At 47.4% G+C, this 14,307-nt stretch overlaps 3 protein-coding genes across 3 annotated transcripts; all 3 read right to left on the bottom strand.

The window, feature by feature from the left end:
• On the bottom strand, nucleotides 1-1,534 carry LOC101606201 (polyadenylate-binding protein 2-like). The gene is made up of 2 exons (XM_045130595.1): nucleotides 1,505-1,534; nucleotides 1-612 (listed from the first exon to the last, which is right to left on the bottom strand). Exons 1-2 carry the CDS (start codon nucleotides 1,532-1,534, stop codon nucleotides 1-3), a joined length of 642 nt encoding a protein of 213 aa, XP_044986530.1.
• A 4,024-nt stretch (nucleotides 1,535-5,558) lies between these two features.
• LOC123453570 (polyadenylate-binding protein 2-like) lies at nucleotides 5,559-6,360 on the bottom strand. Its single transcript, XM_045130594.1, has 2 exons — nucleotides 6,322-6,360; nucleotides 5,559-6,197 (listed from the first exon to the last, which is right to left on the bottom strand). Exons 1-2 carry the CDS (start codon nucleotides 6,358-6,360, stop codon nucleotides 5,559-5,561), a joined length of 678 nt encoding a protein of 225 aa, XP_044986529.1.
• A 2,291-nt stretch (nucleotides 6,361-8,651) lies between these two features.
• Nucleotides 8,652-10,329, bottom strand: LOC123453569 (polyadenylate-binding protein 2-like). The gene is made up of 2 exons (XM_045130593.1): nucleotides 10,282-10,329; nucleotides 8,652-9,275 (listed from the first exon to the last, which is right to left on the bottom strand). Exons 1-2 carry the CDS (start codon nucleotides 10,327-10,329, stop codon nucleotides 8,652-8,654), a joined length of 672 nt encoding a protein of 223 aa, XP_044986528.1.
• Nucleotides 10,330-14,307: the final 3,978 nt, after the last annotated feature.

The raw sequence follows: 14,307 nt of genomic DNA, 5'->3' as shown, positions 1-14,307 counted from the left end.
TTACTTCCAGAAAGGGGAATAACACGCTGATCTCGCTCTGGCGCAGCCCCTGTACACTCGACCCCGGGGCCTGCGGTTCACAGCACTGTAGAATGGAGATGGGGAAGCGCTGTAGTGGGCACGACAGGCACGGAAGCGGGCACGGGGAAAACCGCGGTCTGTGCTGCTTATACCCGGAATGTTGGTTCGTTTTGTCACCACCTTGATTTGTCTTCCACGGAACAGGGATCCGTCCAGGGCCAAAGCTGCGCGCGCCGACTCCTCTTCCGAGAACTCGACGTAGGCGAACCCTTTGGGATGGCCAGTGACCCTGTCGCAGAGGATGGAGACGCGCAGGACGGAGCCGCACGCGTGGAAGTGGGCTTCCAGCGCCTGCGCCGTGGCGCCGTAGTCCACGTTGTCCACGTGCACGGAGCGGGCGTCGGCCTCCGTCTTCTCCTGCGCAGACCCCGGGCTCGGAGTCCTCTGCTTCCAGGCCTCCTCGTGCACCTCCCGCAGCTTGGCGGCCTCTTCCTCCTCCTCCCTCGCTGGGGCTTTGATGGCTTCAGGCCAGGGGTCCCCCATGGCGCCCTCCCTGGGGTCGTCCTGGACCAGCCCCTGCTCTTCCTCCTCCTGGATGCGCACAGCCCCAGATGATGATGGTGATGATGATGATGATGCTGTTGTTGCTGCTGCCACCTCTGCCTCTGCTGCTCAGACACTCAGCGTGGCCTCGAACTCACTGAGATTCTCCTACCACCGCCTCTCAAGTGCTGGGATTAAAGGCGTGCGCCATCACACCAGTGTCTCTTTTATTTTGATGCATCATCTCTTCCTCCTATTATGTGAATGCTTTGAAGGTACTGCTAGACACTGTGAGTTTGTGGATATCAAGGCCAATTTCTGTCTGCTCAGTTGCATTGTAAGGAGTGGTACCCCTCCTTTGGCTCTTACATTCTTTCTGCCATCTCTTCCCCAATGAACCCTGAGCCTTGGAAAATGTGATAAAGATGTGTCAGTGCTGGACACTCCTCTGACAATTCTCAGCACTGTGTTGCCTTTTGGTTGATTCCAGTGGTCACCGCCATCTGAAAAGAGAAGCTTCTCTAACCAGAAGTGAGAGTAGCGTTAATATATGAGGCCCTGGTGTACCCAATTTCTCTCTCTCTCTGTCTCTCTGTATCTATCTCTGTCTTTCTCAAACACACACACATACATACACACACACACACACACACACACACACACACACACACACAGATATAAATTAATAAAAAATGTTTTAGCCGGGTATGGTGATACAAGCCTTTAATCCCAGCACGTGGGAGGCCACGGTAGAAGGATCGCTGTGTGTTCAAGGCTACTCTAAGACTACAGAGTGAGTTCCAGGTCATCAGTGCTAGAACAAGACCCTACCTTCCACCTTGGTTCGCGTCCTTCCATTGTTCAACCCCCACCCCAGTGTCAGGCCCTGGAATGGTGGAATTCCCCCGGAGCCCAAACAGCACTGTCTCCCGCCTCCCACCCTGCTTTTCATGGTCTTGGGTGTAGCCATCCTCAAGCCCTGCCAGCATGTACCTCATTACTGAACAGTGTGTTTGAAGGCAGTTGTGTGGGGGGGAGGGTTCCATCGCTTGTCTTGAATCTTCTGCTCTAACTCTAGCTGAGCGGTTTCTGTCCCCCGCCCCCCAGCCCAATATTCCAGGGAGAATTTTCAATTTTTTTTTCCCCATGACTCAATGGCAGTTCACTGATCTTGCTGCTTTACAATTTTTATTTTTATTTTTTTAATTTTTTTTTAAATTTATTTATTTGAGAGCCATGGACACAGAGAGAAAGACAGATAGAGGGAGAGAGAGAGAATGGGCACGCCAGGGCTTCCAGCCTCTGCAAACGAACTCCAGACGCGTGCGCCCCCTTGTGCATCTGGCTAACGTGGGACCTGGGGAACCGAGCCTCGAACCGGGGTCCTTAGGCTTCACAGGCAAGCGCTTAACCGCTAAGCCATCTCTCCAGCCCTTTTATTTTTATTTATTTTTTGGTTTTTTGAGGTAGGGTCTCACTCTAGCCCAGGCTGATCTGTGATTCACTAGGGAATCTCAGGGTGGCCTCGAACTCATGGCAATCCTCTTACCTCTGCCTCCTGAGTGCTGGGATTAAAGGCATACACCATGATGTCTGGCTGTTTTACAACTTATTAAGAGTAGGCGAATCTTGCATTTTCCCTGTCTATAATCTTAGTTACTTTCAGAGTTCCCTGAAGGGTGCTATTTAACATTAAAAGTAAGCCATTAAGCTGGAGAGATGGCTTAGTGGTTAAGGCACTTGCCTGCAAAGTCAAAGGACCCAAGTTTGATTCCTTCAGTACCCACGTAAAGCAGGTGCACAAGGTGGCACATGCATCAGGAATTTTCAGTGACTGGAGGCCCTGGAACTGCCATTCTCTTCTTCTATCTCTGCTTCCCCCTCAAATAAATAAATTAAAATTAAATAAAACTTGGCCATCTTAATTCACAGAGGGTCCTTATATTGTCTAGTATCATAATCTGCTGAATATCCTTTTCTGAAGTAATTTTTTGTGTTGCTATTCTTGTTTTATTTTGATTATCCAGTCAAGGAGAGTGGGTTTGTTGGAGGACACCCCCATGATGGATTTACCACGGTGCTGATACTGCTGAACAGACAGAAACTCATGAGGAAAATTTAAACTCACAGAACCAACTCCTGAGATTAGCATAGAGAATCACCTTATTTTCACACCAGTGTAGGCCCAGGGAAATCTCTTCCAAGACTGAACCCTGATTTTTGGTGGTTTGGAGTTCATATATCTTATCGTGGACAAGTCTTATTGTTGGTAAGTCTCAGAGACCAAGGCCTTGACGTAGTGTCAGACACCTTGATTGTGGAAAAGGCTAGTTTTAGAGAAACAGAAAAATGGTCAGTGGGCAGACAGATGCCTGCAGCTGTGCTGTGGAGGTAAAATGAAACGCAAGATGATTTTCAGTACAGGTCAGAAGCTGCAATACAGATCCTGGTCTTGAAACAGTAGGAAAACTAAAGTGTCAGCACAAAAGACTATGCAGTACAAGACATAACCAATACAAAAGTCTATTGCAGTACAGGATAAAACTGAAGAATGTATAGTACAGATATAATAAACATTCACAATGGATCCTAAAACTGAGAGACACAAAAAAGCCATATAAGGGGCTGGAAAGAGAGCTCAGTGGAAAAAGGGGCTTGCTTCTAATGCCTGAGGGTGCAGTTCAAATTCCCCAGGACTCTCATAAAGCCAGATACACAAAGAGTTGCCAACATATGAAGCTTGTTTGCCATGGCAATAGGCCCTGATCCACCTATTCCTTTTCTCTCTCACTCTTCCCCTCCTGCAAGTAATTTTTTTTTTTTAAGGTAGGGTCTTGCTCTAGGCCAGGCTAATATGGAATTTACTATGTAATTTCAGGGTGGCCTTAAACTCACAGCAGTCCTCTTACCTCTATCTCTTGAGTGCTGGGATTAATGGCATGTGCCACCACACCCCGCTGCAAATAAATATTTTTTAATAATTTCTTTATTTATCTGTAAGAAGATACAGACTGAGAAATGGAGAGAGAGCGAGAAGAATTGGGCTCTCTACAACCTCCAGCCACTGCAAATTTACTCCATAAACTGTTAGGTTGGCACAGGCTCCCAAGATGGAGTCACCAAAGTCAGCAGTATGGTGACAGAGGCATAGGAAAGTGGATTCTCCACATTGCTCAAGATGCCACCTGGTCACTACCCCTCCTTGCTAACAATGCCCAGGTCATGGTTTCCGGCCCCCTTACCTTGTTACATGGTCACTGTTCTGGGGTCACACCCTAGCTATTTTAGCATATGTGCTGCCAAAGCGAGCACCACCCCAGCTACTTTAAATAGTTAATGTAATGATCTCCCCCAATGGAACATTTCTATTCAGTTTAACAAGTGAGTCTTTTTCCTTTGTCACCTTCCCTAACTGAAGCCATATAAAGCCCACTACCTGCAAACTCAGGTTGGCTGTGCTCCTCTCTTGTGAGTCATGCCCAGCAGCTTATGCTTTTACTGAATAAAATTTTTCATCTTAACCTCAGAGTGGTTTGTGTGGTCTTGATCACTCCCAAACCGTACAGATAAGTTTTGGGGGCTGAAGAGATGGCTTAGTGGTTAAGCATTTGCCTCTGAAGCCTAAGAACACTGTTTTGAGGCTCAGTTCCCCAGGACCCACGTTAGCCAGATGCACAAGGGGGCGCACACGTCTGGAGTTCCTTTGCAGTTCTTGGAGCTCCTGGTGCGCCTTTGTTTCTCTCTCTGCCTCTCTCTCTCTGTCTGTGGCTTTCAAATAAATAAATAAAAATTGAAAAACATAAATAAAAATACTTTATTCGTAAGAAGAGGGAAAGGGATTGAATGAGAGAAAGAGAGGTGGCAGGGACACCTGCTGCTGCAAACTCCAGTCGGTCCACTCCCTGGGCCTCCTCCACTCCCCAAAGCAGATCCCCCTCAGCATTTAGTGTAGCTTTTCTTAATTTTTTTTTTTTTTTCTCCAAGGTAAGGTTTCACTCTTGCTCAGGCTGACCTCGAACACATGGTGATCCACCTACCGCTGCCTTCTAAGTGTTGCAAGTAAAGGTGAGTGCCACAACAAATGTCTTTAAAAATATTTTCATCACCCAAGGTTATCTTCTGCTTTTATATTCTTGCATTTATTTATTTATTTATTTGTTTGGTTTTTCAATGTAGGGTCTCATTCTAGCCCAGGCTGACCTGGTATTCACAATGGAGTTTCAAGGTGGCCTTGACCTCACACAGATCCTCCTAACTCTGCCTCCCAATGATGGGACTAAGGTGTACCCCACCACACCCAGCTAAAAATTTTTAATATGTAATTTTGTTATTTTTGTTTTCCCAGGTAGGGTCTGGTTCTGTTTAGCCCCGGCTGCCCTGTAATGGGTCTGGTGTCGCTCAGAGATTCACCACTCAGATACGAAGATGATATTAACAAATAAAGGCATTTATTCGAGGCCAGGACTACACTTCGAGCTTGAAACTGGATAGCGCAGCCCTCAGTTCCATACATCTGGTCAAGGTTTATAAGGACAAGTTGGTACACTAGCCTACATGACAAGTCACAAGCCTGGTTACAAAGGCAAAGAAGAAAAACAGAAAGGTTGGTGCTTATCTCACTCAGAAGGTCTGCTATTCTGTGCAACAAAGAAAACATTTGAAATGTACCACCTCCTACACAATGGTAATGCTTCCATATAACATTTCCTTATTCATCACAGACCTAGAATGTACTATATGATCTCAGGCTGGACACAATCACAGAGATCCTTCTGGGCCTCCTGAGTAAAGGCATGCAAGTCTCACTCTGGTCCAACCTGACCTGAAATTCACTATGTAGTCTCTGGATGGATGTGAACTTGCGGTGATCTTCCTGCCTCTTCCTCCCAGGTGCTGGGACTGAGGGCGTGTGCCACTACCCCAGCTTGTTCCTTATGTTTATTTTTTTCTTTTTTCTTCTTTCTTCTTTTTTCCTCTCTTCTCCTAACACACGCTTACTGCCAGTAAGGAGAATACCACGATGATCTCCCTCTGGCCCGGCCCCTGTACACTCGACCTCGGGGCCTGCGGTTCACAGCACTGTAGGATGGAGATGGGGAAGGGCTGTAGTGGGTGCGCCGGGCACCGAAGTGAGCACGGAAGCGGCCACGGAAGCGGGCACGCGGAAAACCGCGGTCTGTGCTGCTTATACCCGGAATGTTGGCTCGTTTGGGAACCACCTTGATTTGTCTTCCTCGGAACAGGGACCCGTCCAGGGCCAAAGCTGCCCGCGCCGACTCCTCTTCCGAGAACTCGATGTAGGCGAACCCTTTGGGATGGCTGGTGACCCTGTCGCAGAGGATGGTGACGCGGAGGACGGAGCCGCACGCGTGGAAGTGGGCTTCCAGCGCCTGCGCCGTGGCGCCGTAGTCCACGTTGCCCACGTGCACGGAGCGGGCGTCGGCCTGCGTCTTCTCCTGCGCAGACCCCGGGCTCGGCGTCCTCTGCTTCCAGGCCTCCTCGTGCAGCTCCCGCAGCTTGGCGGCCTCTTCCTCCTCCTCCCTCGCTGGGGCTTTGATGGCTTCACGCCAGAGGTCATCCATGGCGCCGTCCTTAGGATCGTCGTGGACCAGCTCTGGCTCTTCCTCCAACTCCTGGACGCGCACAGACCCAAAGGATGAAGACGGTGACAGTGATGCTGATGATACTGATAATGCTGCTGCTGCTGCTATTGCTGCTGCTGCCACCTCTGCCTCTGTGGCTCAGCCGCTCTGGGACCTCCTTTATATACAGGCCTCCAGTGGCAGGACCGCCCATTCCGGAGGAAGGACTTCATCACTTAATCCTCTTGAAAATGCTTTCACAGACCTGCCCAGGATGGGTTGACTGGCTTCCTAATCTGATCAAGTTGACAACTGATTTCACTATCACAGGGTAAAGGCCCAGGAGTGGTTTTGCTGAGTCATGTGATTGTGCTGTTTCCTGCTTTTAAAATTTTTATTTATTTATTTTTGGTTTTTTGAAGTAGGGTATTGCTCTAACCCATACTGACCTGGAATTCACTATGTAGTTCTCAGGGTGGCCTCGAACTCACAGCCATCCTCCTATCTCTTCCTCTAGATTGTTGGGATTAAAGGTGTGAGCCACCACACCCGGCTCACGCCCTTAATCTCAGCACTGGAGAGTCAGAGGTAGGAGGATGGCTGTGAGGTTGAGGCCACCCTGAGACTACAAGTGAATTCCAGGTCAGCCTGGGCTAGAGTGAGACACTACCTCAGAAAACAAACAAGGTTTTTAAAATTTATTTGTAAGCAGAGCATGAGCATGGGGCATGTCTTCCCTCACTCTCTACTCCTGCATCTCCTGGCACTGTCTCCACTTGACCTTTTCCGTGTCCAACCTTAATCAGACACCTTGTTCTTTTCAATATGTTTGCGCGCTAGGCATGGTGGCGCACATTATTTTTATTTATTTATTTATTTGACAGGGAAAGAGAGAGAGAGGAAGCAAGAGAGAGTGGGTGTGCCAGGGCCTCCATCCACTGCAAATGAATTCCAGACAAGGTGTGCTTTCTTCTGCATCAGCTTATTTGGGTACTGGGGAATCAAACTGGGCTCTTCGGCATTCAAGCAAGCACCTTAACCTCTATGTCATTCCTCCAGCCCTCCTCAGACACTTTTTTTTTTGAGGTAGGGTCCCACACTTGCTCTGGCTGACCTGGAGTTTACTATGTCGTCTCAGGGTGGCCTCCAACTCACGGCGATTCTCCTACCTCTCCCTCCCAAAGAACTGAGATTAAAGACGTATGCCAACATGCCCAGCTTCAGGCACATTTTTTTTTTAAAAAACTTTTTGGTTTACTTTTATTTATTTATTTGAGAGCAACGGATAGAGAGAGAAAGAGGCACAGAGACAGAGACAGAGAATGGGCGAGCCAAGGACTCCAGGCACTGCAAACGAACTCCAGAAGCATGCTCCCCCTTGTGCATCTGGCTAACGTGAGTCCTGGGGAATGTAGCCTCAAACCAGCGTCCTTAGGCTTCACAGGCAAGCGCTTAACCGCTAAGCCATCTCTCCAGGCCCAGACACATTTAAAAAAGAAAAGTCTCACTCCTTAAAATGAGCTAAAAAAGAAGGGGAGGGGCTGGAGAGATGGCTCAAAGGTTAAGGTGCTTGCCTTACAGTAGAGTCACGCAGTAGAGCCCAGTTCTTCTGGCTTCAGAAACTTCCAACGGAAGACACTCAAAATGGAAAAATGGGTCTGGTGTGGTGGCACACACCTTTAATCACAGCACATAGAAGACATAACTAGGATCTCTGTGGGTTCATGGCCAGCCTGAGACTGCAGAGTGAGCTCTTCTTCTTGAATTTTTCTTTCTTCTAATGAATGGGCATGCCAAGGCCTCCAGACACTGCAAATGAACTCCAAACATTCACCACCTTGTGCATCTGGCTCATGTGGGTCCTGGGGAATCGACATGGGTCCTTGGCTTTGCAGGTGACCACTAAGCCATCTCTCCAACCCTGTGATTTCTAGGTCGGTCTGGGCTAAAGGAAGACCCTACTGTGACAAAAACCACAAAACAGAAAAACAAAAAAGGAAACAATTTCAGAAACAGGGAGCCCGAAAAGAGGGCGGGGCGAGGGTAGAAGCTGACAGGAGAGCAGCAGGGGAAACTCGGAAAGTCGGGGAGAGGGTGGAGGGAGGGGAACGAGGGCCACAGTTTGGTCTCCTTACAGTCAGCTGCCCGTTCCTGGCACAAAGAACAGGACCAAGAGCAGCTGGTGGGAGGAAAGGCTTTATTTTGGCTTACAGAAAGCTCCACGATGGCCGGGGAAAACCATGACATGAGCAGAGGTGGACATCACCTTCTGGCCAACATCAAGTGGACAACAGCAACAGGAGAGTGTGCCAAACACTGGCAAGAAGTTGGCTCTAACACCCTTAAGCCTGTATTCAGTGGCCCCAGGAGGCTCCAGTTCCAAACTGCCACCAGTTGGAGGTCTAAGCACTCAGAGCACACATCTTAAGGGAGACACCTAAATCAAACCACTACAGTGTCCTTCCAGAGGATTTCTTCTTTTTCCTGTCTTCTCCTAACACAGGCTTACGTCCAGTAAGGGGAATACGATGATCTCCCTCTGGCCCGGCCCCTGCACACTCGACCTCGGGGCCTGCGGTTCACAGCACTGTAGAATGGAGATGGGGAAGCGCTGTAGTCCGCAGGCTGGGCACCGAAGTGGGCACGGAAGCAGACATGGGGAAAACCGCGGTCTGTGCTGCTCATGCCCGGCCTGTTGGCTCGTTTTGGAACCACCTTGATTCGTCTTCCTCGGAACAGGGACCCGTCCAGGGCCAAAGCTGCCCGCGCCGACTCCTCTTCCGAGAACTCGACGTAGGCGAACCCTTTGGGATGGCCAGTGACCCTGTCGCAGAGGATGGAGACGCGCAGGACGGAGCTGCACGCGTGGAAGTGGGCTTCCAGCGCCTGCGCCGTGGCGCCGTAGTCCACGTTGCCCACGTGCACGGAGCGGGCGTCGGCCTGCGTCTTCTCCTGCGCAGACCCCGGGCTCGGCGTCCTCTGCTTCCAGGCCTCCTCGTGCAGCTCCCGCAGCTTGGCGGCCTCTTCCTCCTCCTCCCTCGCTGGGGCTTTGATGGCTTCAGGTGAAGGGTCCCCCATGGCGCCGTCCCGGGGGTCGTCCTGGACCAGCCCCCGCTCTTCCTCCTCCTCCTGGATGCGCACAGCCCCAGATGATGGTGATGATGATGATGACGCTGTTGCTGCTGCTGCCACCACTGCCTCTGGTGCTCAGACACTCAGCGTGGCCTCGAACTCACTGAGATTCTCCTACCACCGCCTCTCAAGTGCTGGGATTAATGGCGTGCGCCATCACGCCCGTCTCTCTTTTATTCTGATGCATCATCTTTTCCTCCTATATTATGGTCTTTTGAAGATAATGCTAGGCATTGCGAGGTTGTGGATATCAAGGCCAATTTCTGTCTGCTCAGTTGCATTGTAAGGAGTGATACGCTTCCTTTGACTCTTACATTCTTTCTGCCATCTCTTACATAATGAACCCAGAGCCTTGGAGGGTGTGATAGAGATGTTTCAGTGCTGAGCACTCCTCTGACTATTCTTCTCAGCACTGTGTTGCCTTTTGGTTGATCCCAGTGGTCACCGCCATCTGAAAGGAGAAGCTTCTCTAATTAGAAGTGAGAGTAGCGTTAATATAGGAGGCCCTGGTGTACTCAATCTCTCTCTGTCTCTGTTTCTCTCTCTCTCTCTCCCTCTGCCTCTCTCTCCCTCTCTCTCTCTGCCTCTCTCTTTCTCTGCCTCTCTGTCTGTCAGTCTGTCTGTCTCTCTCTCTCTGCCTCTCTGTCTGTCTGTCTGTCTGTCTCTCTCAAAAGAAAACCACACACATATGTAAATAAATTAAAAAAATGTTTTAGCTGGGATTTGTGATTCATGCTTTAATCGCAGCACTTGGGAGGCCAAGGTAGAATGATGTCTGTGTGTTCAAGGCTACCCTGAGACTATAGAGTGAATTCCAGGTCATTGGTGCTAGAACAAGACCCTACCTTCCACCTTGGTTCGCCTCCTTCCATTGTTCATCCCCTTCCACAGTGTCAGGCCCTGGAGTGGTGGAATTCCCAAGTAGCCCAAACAGCACTGTCTCCCTCCACCCCCCTTTTCATGGCCTTGGGTCTAGCCATTCTCAAGCCCTGCCAGCCTGTACCTCCTCACTGAAGAGAATGTTTGAAGGTAGTTGTGTGTAGTGGTCCATACCTGGTATTGAATCTTCTGGTCTAACTCTAGCTAGCAGTTTCTTCTCCACCTCATATTCCAGGGAGAATTTTGAATTTTTTTCCCACAGCTCAAGGGCAGCTCCCTGACCTTGCATTTTTTTCAACTTTTGTTTTGTTTTTAGAGGTAGGGTCTCACTCTAGCCCAGGCGACCTGGGATTAACTATGGAGTCTCAGGGTAGCCTCAAACTCATGGCGATCCTGCTAACTCTGCCCCCTGAGTGCTAGGAATAAAGGCATGCATCACCATGTCCAACTGTTTTACAACTTGCTAAGAGTAGGAGGATCTTGCATTTTCCCTGTCTATAATATTAGTTATTTTCAGAGTTCTTGAGGGGGCCATTTAACTTTAAAAGAAAGACATCAAGCTGGAGATATCGCTTAGTGGTTAAGGCACTTGCCTGCAACGTCAAAGGAACCAGGTTCAATTCCTTTACTATCCATGTAAGACAGGTGCACAAACTGGCACATGCATCTGGAGTTTTCAAGGGCTGGAGGCCCTGACGCTCCCCTTCTCTTTTCCTAACTCTGCTTCCCCTTCAAACAAATAAATTAAAATTAAATAAAAGTTGGCAATCTTATTTCACAGAGGGTCTTTATATCATCTGGTATCATCTTAGTATCATAATCTCCTGAATATCCTTTTCTGAAGTTTTTTTTTATTGTTGTTATTTTATTTTTGATTATCCCGTCAAGGACAGTGGGTTTGGTGAAGGACACCCCCATGATGGATTTCCAATGGTGTTGGTACTGCAGAACTGACACAAATTGATGAGGAAAATTAAATTCACAGAACCAACTCCAGAGACTTGCATAGAGAATCATCTTATTTTCACTCCAGTGTGGGCCCAGGGGTATCTCTTCCAAAGTCTGAACCCTGATTCTTGATGGTTCAGAGTTCATATATTTTTTCCTGGACAAGTCTTATTGTTGGTAAGTCTCAGAGACCAAGGCCCTGACGTAGTGTCAGACACCTTGAGTATGAAACAGGCTAGTCTTACAGAAACAGAAAAATGGTCAGTGGGCAGACAGATGCCTGAAGCTGTGCTGTGGAGGTAAAAAGAAACGCAAGATGATTTTCAGTACAGGTCAGAAGCTGCAATACAGATCCTGGTCTTGAAAAGTAGGAAAACTACAGAGTGAGCACAAAAGACTATGCAGTACAAGACATAACCAATACAAAAGTCTATTGCGGTACAGGACAAAACTGAAGAATGTATAGTACAGATATAATAAACATTCACTATGCATCCTAAAACTGAGAGACATGAAAAAGCAATATAAAGGGCTGGAGAGAGAGCTCAGTGGTTAAAGGGGCTTGCTCATAATGCCTGAGGGTGCAGTTCAAATTCCCCAGTACTCTCATAAAGCCAGAATCACAAAGAGTTGCAAACATATGAAGTTTGTTTTCCATGGCAATAGGCCCTGATCAACCTATCCCTTTCTCTCGCACTCTCCACCCCCCCACACCACAGCAAGTAATTTTTTTTTTTTAGGAAGGGTCTTGCTCCAGGACAGGCTAATCTGGAATTCACTACGTAATTTCAGGGTGGCGTTGAACTCACAGCAATCTTCTTACTGCTGCCTTTTGAGTGCTGGGATTAAAGGTGTGTGCAACCACACACCACTGCAAATAAATGTTTTTAATAATTTTATTTATTTATTTGTAAGAATAGACAGAGAAATAGAGAGAGAGAGAAGAATGTGCTCTTTACAGATTCCTGCCACTGCAAAATAACTCCATATACTGTTAGGTTGGCACAGGCTCCCAAGATGGAGTCACCAAAGTCAGCAGTATGGTGACAGAGGCATAGGAATGTGGATTGTCCACATTGCTCAAGATGCCACCTGGTCACTATCCCCTCCTTGCCTAACAATGCCCAGGTCATGGTTTCCGGCCCCCTTACCTTGTTACATGGTCACTGTTCTGGGGTCACACCCTAGCTGTTTTAGCATATATGCTGCCAAAGGGAGCACCACTCCAGCCACTTTAAATAGTTAATGTAATGATCTCCCCCAATGGAACATTTCTATTCAGTTTAACAAGTGAGTCTTTTTCCTTTGTCACCTTCCCTAACTGAAGCCATATAAAGCCCACTACCTGCAAACTCAGGTTGGCTGTGTTCCTCTCTTGTGAGTCAGCCCCAGCACATCATGTTTTTCCTGAATAAAAGCTTTCATCTTTACCTCAGGGTGGTTTGTGTGGTCTTGGTCACTCCCAAACCTCACAGATACATATGTCACTTTTTATACTGTGGCTTTATGTGGGTCTGGAGAATCAAATCCAGGTTGTTAGGCTTTGTAGGCAAGCACCTTAATTGCTGGGCAATCTCACCAGCCCAATAAAATATTTTTATTTTTAAAATTAACTTTATTTGAAGCTGGGCATGTTGCCACATGCTTTTAATCCCAGCATTCGGGAGGCAGAGGTAGGTGGATCTCTGTGAGTTCGAGGCCACCCTGAGACTACATAGTGTATTCCAGGTCAACCTTGGCTAGAGTGAGACCCTACCTTGAGAAAAAAGAAAACTTTATTTGAGTAAATGAGAGAGAAATACTATGGATGCACTAGAGCCTTCAGCTCCTGCACAGTAACTCCAGACACATGTGTCATATTGTACATATGGCTTATGTGGGTCCTGGAGAATTGAACCTAGGTCCTTTGGCTTTGCAGGCAAATGCATCCACCACTAAATGCATCCACCTAATAAAATGTTTTTTAAGGCCATATAAAAATCTACATTTTGGGGGGCTTGGAGATGGCTTACTGGTTAAGATAATTCCCTCTGAAACATAGGGATCAAGGGTTTATTCCTTAGGACCCATGTTAGACAGATGTACAAGGTAGTGCATGCTTCTTGAGTTTGTTTAGAGTGGCTGAAATTCAAGGTTTGCCCATTCTCTATTTGCCTCTTTCTATAGCTCTCAAATAATAAATAACATAAAATTGTTTTTAAAAACCTACATCTTTTTCAGCTCATTAAAATTACAACTTTGGCTGGAGGGTATTCGTGCCAGGCATGGCATAATTAGGATACATCTCTGTTCCCATGGGCTCCTCTCAGCTTCCTGCTCCAGAATTTAGCAAGGCCAGAGGAGATAAACTATCGCTCACACTTTTGCCAAGCCACAGTTGTAACCACAGAGGAATTGGAGAGAGCACAAGAGTTCTACTTCAATACATAATCAGCACAGGGTGTAGGAGACATACGCTGAAGATACTCAACAGTTACCAAAGGAGAGATCCAGAGGCTCCAAATCTCATCACTGAAGTAGACTTAAATATCACCAACCATGGCTCAGGGTATTTTGCAAAAGAGGATGTGGAAAGACTATAAGAGTTACAGGTTGAGACTTCATGCCCAGAGACATTACCTCCCCCCCAAAATAACTGACTGCTGCTTCTACAATAACTACATATGCTCCCACATAAAGTACAACTTCATGGGGTATACCTGCCACAATACAGAGGAGCATTGCCAACAGAAAAGGGGCAAGGTCAAGGGGAAAGAGGGTTCTAACACATAATGTATCCATACAAACAGCTTGTAAATAATAAACGTAATGAAGGAAAAAATATGATTTTTCCAAGCATTTGGACACACACCTTTAATCACAGCACTTGGGAGGCTGAGTAAGAGGATTTCTGTTAGTTTGAGGCCAGGCTGAGACTACATATTTGTGATGGATAAGGGAATGTGATATATAAGGTAATGTTATAAATAAATATGATCTGTGGTATTCCGGATGTGGTACCTTGAGAAGTTATCTTTGTTATGCAGAATACCAGGCCATCTGCTTGAATGAGATAACCACTAGCCTTTATTTTCTTCTTTGCCTTTGTAACTAGGCTTGTGACTTGTCACTTAAGTTTCTTTAGCAATTTTTCCTTATAAACCTTGACCCATGTATATGGGACCTGCAGTCTCGAATTCCCAGTTCAAAGTGTAGTCCTAGC

The sequence above is a fragment of the Jaculus jaculus genome, chromosome 12 (genome assembly GCF_020740685.1).
Source record: "Jaculus jaculus isolate mJacJac1 chromosome 12, mJacJac1.mat.Y.cur, whole genome shotgun sequence".
NCBI lineage: Eukaryota > Metazoa > Chordata > Mammalia > Rodentia > Dipodidae > Jaculus > Jaculus jaculus.
Note: the sequence above shows the minus strand (reverse complement) of the source record. Positions and strands in the feature narration are given on the sequence as shown.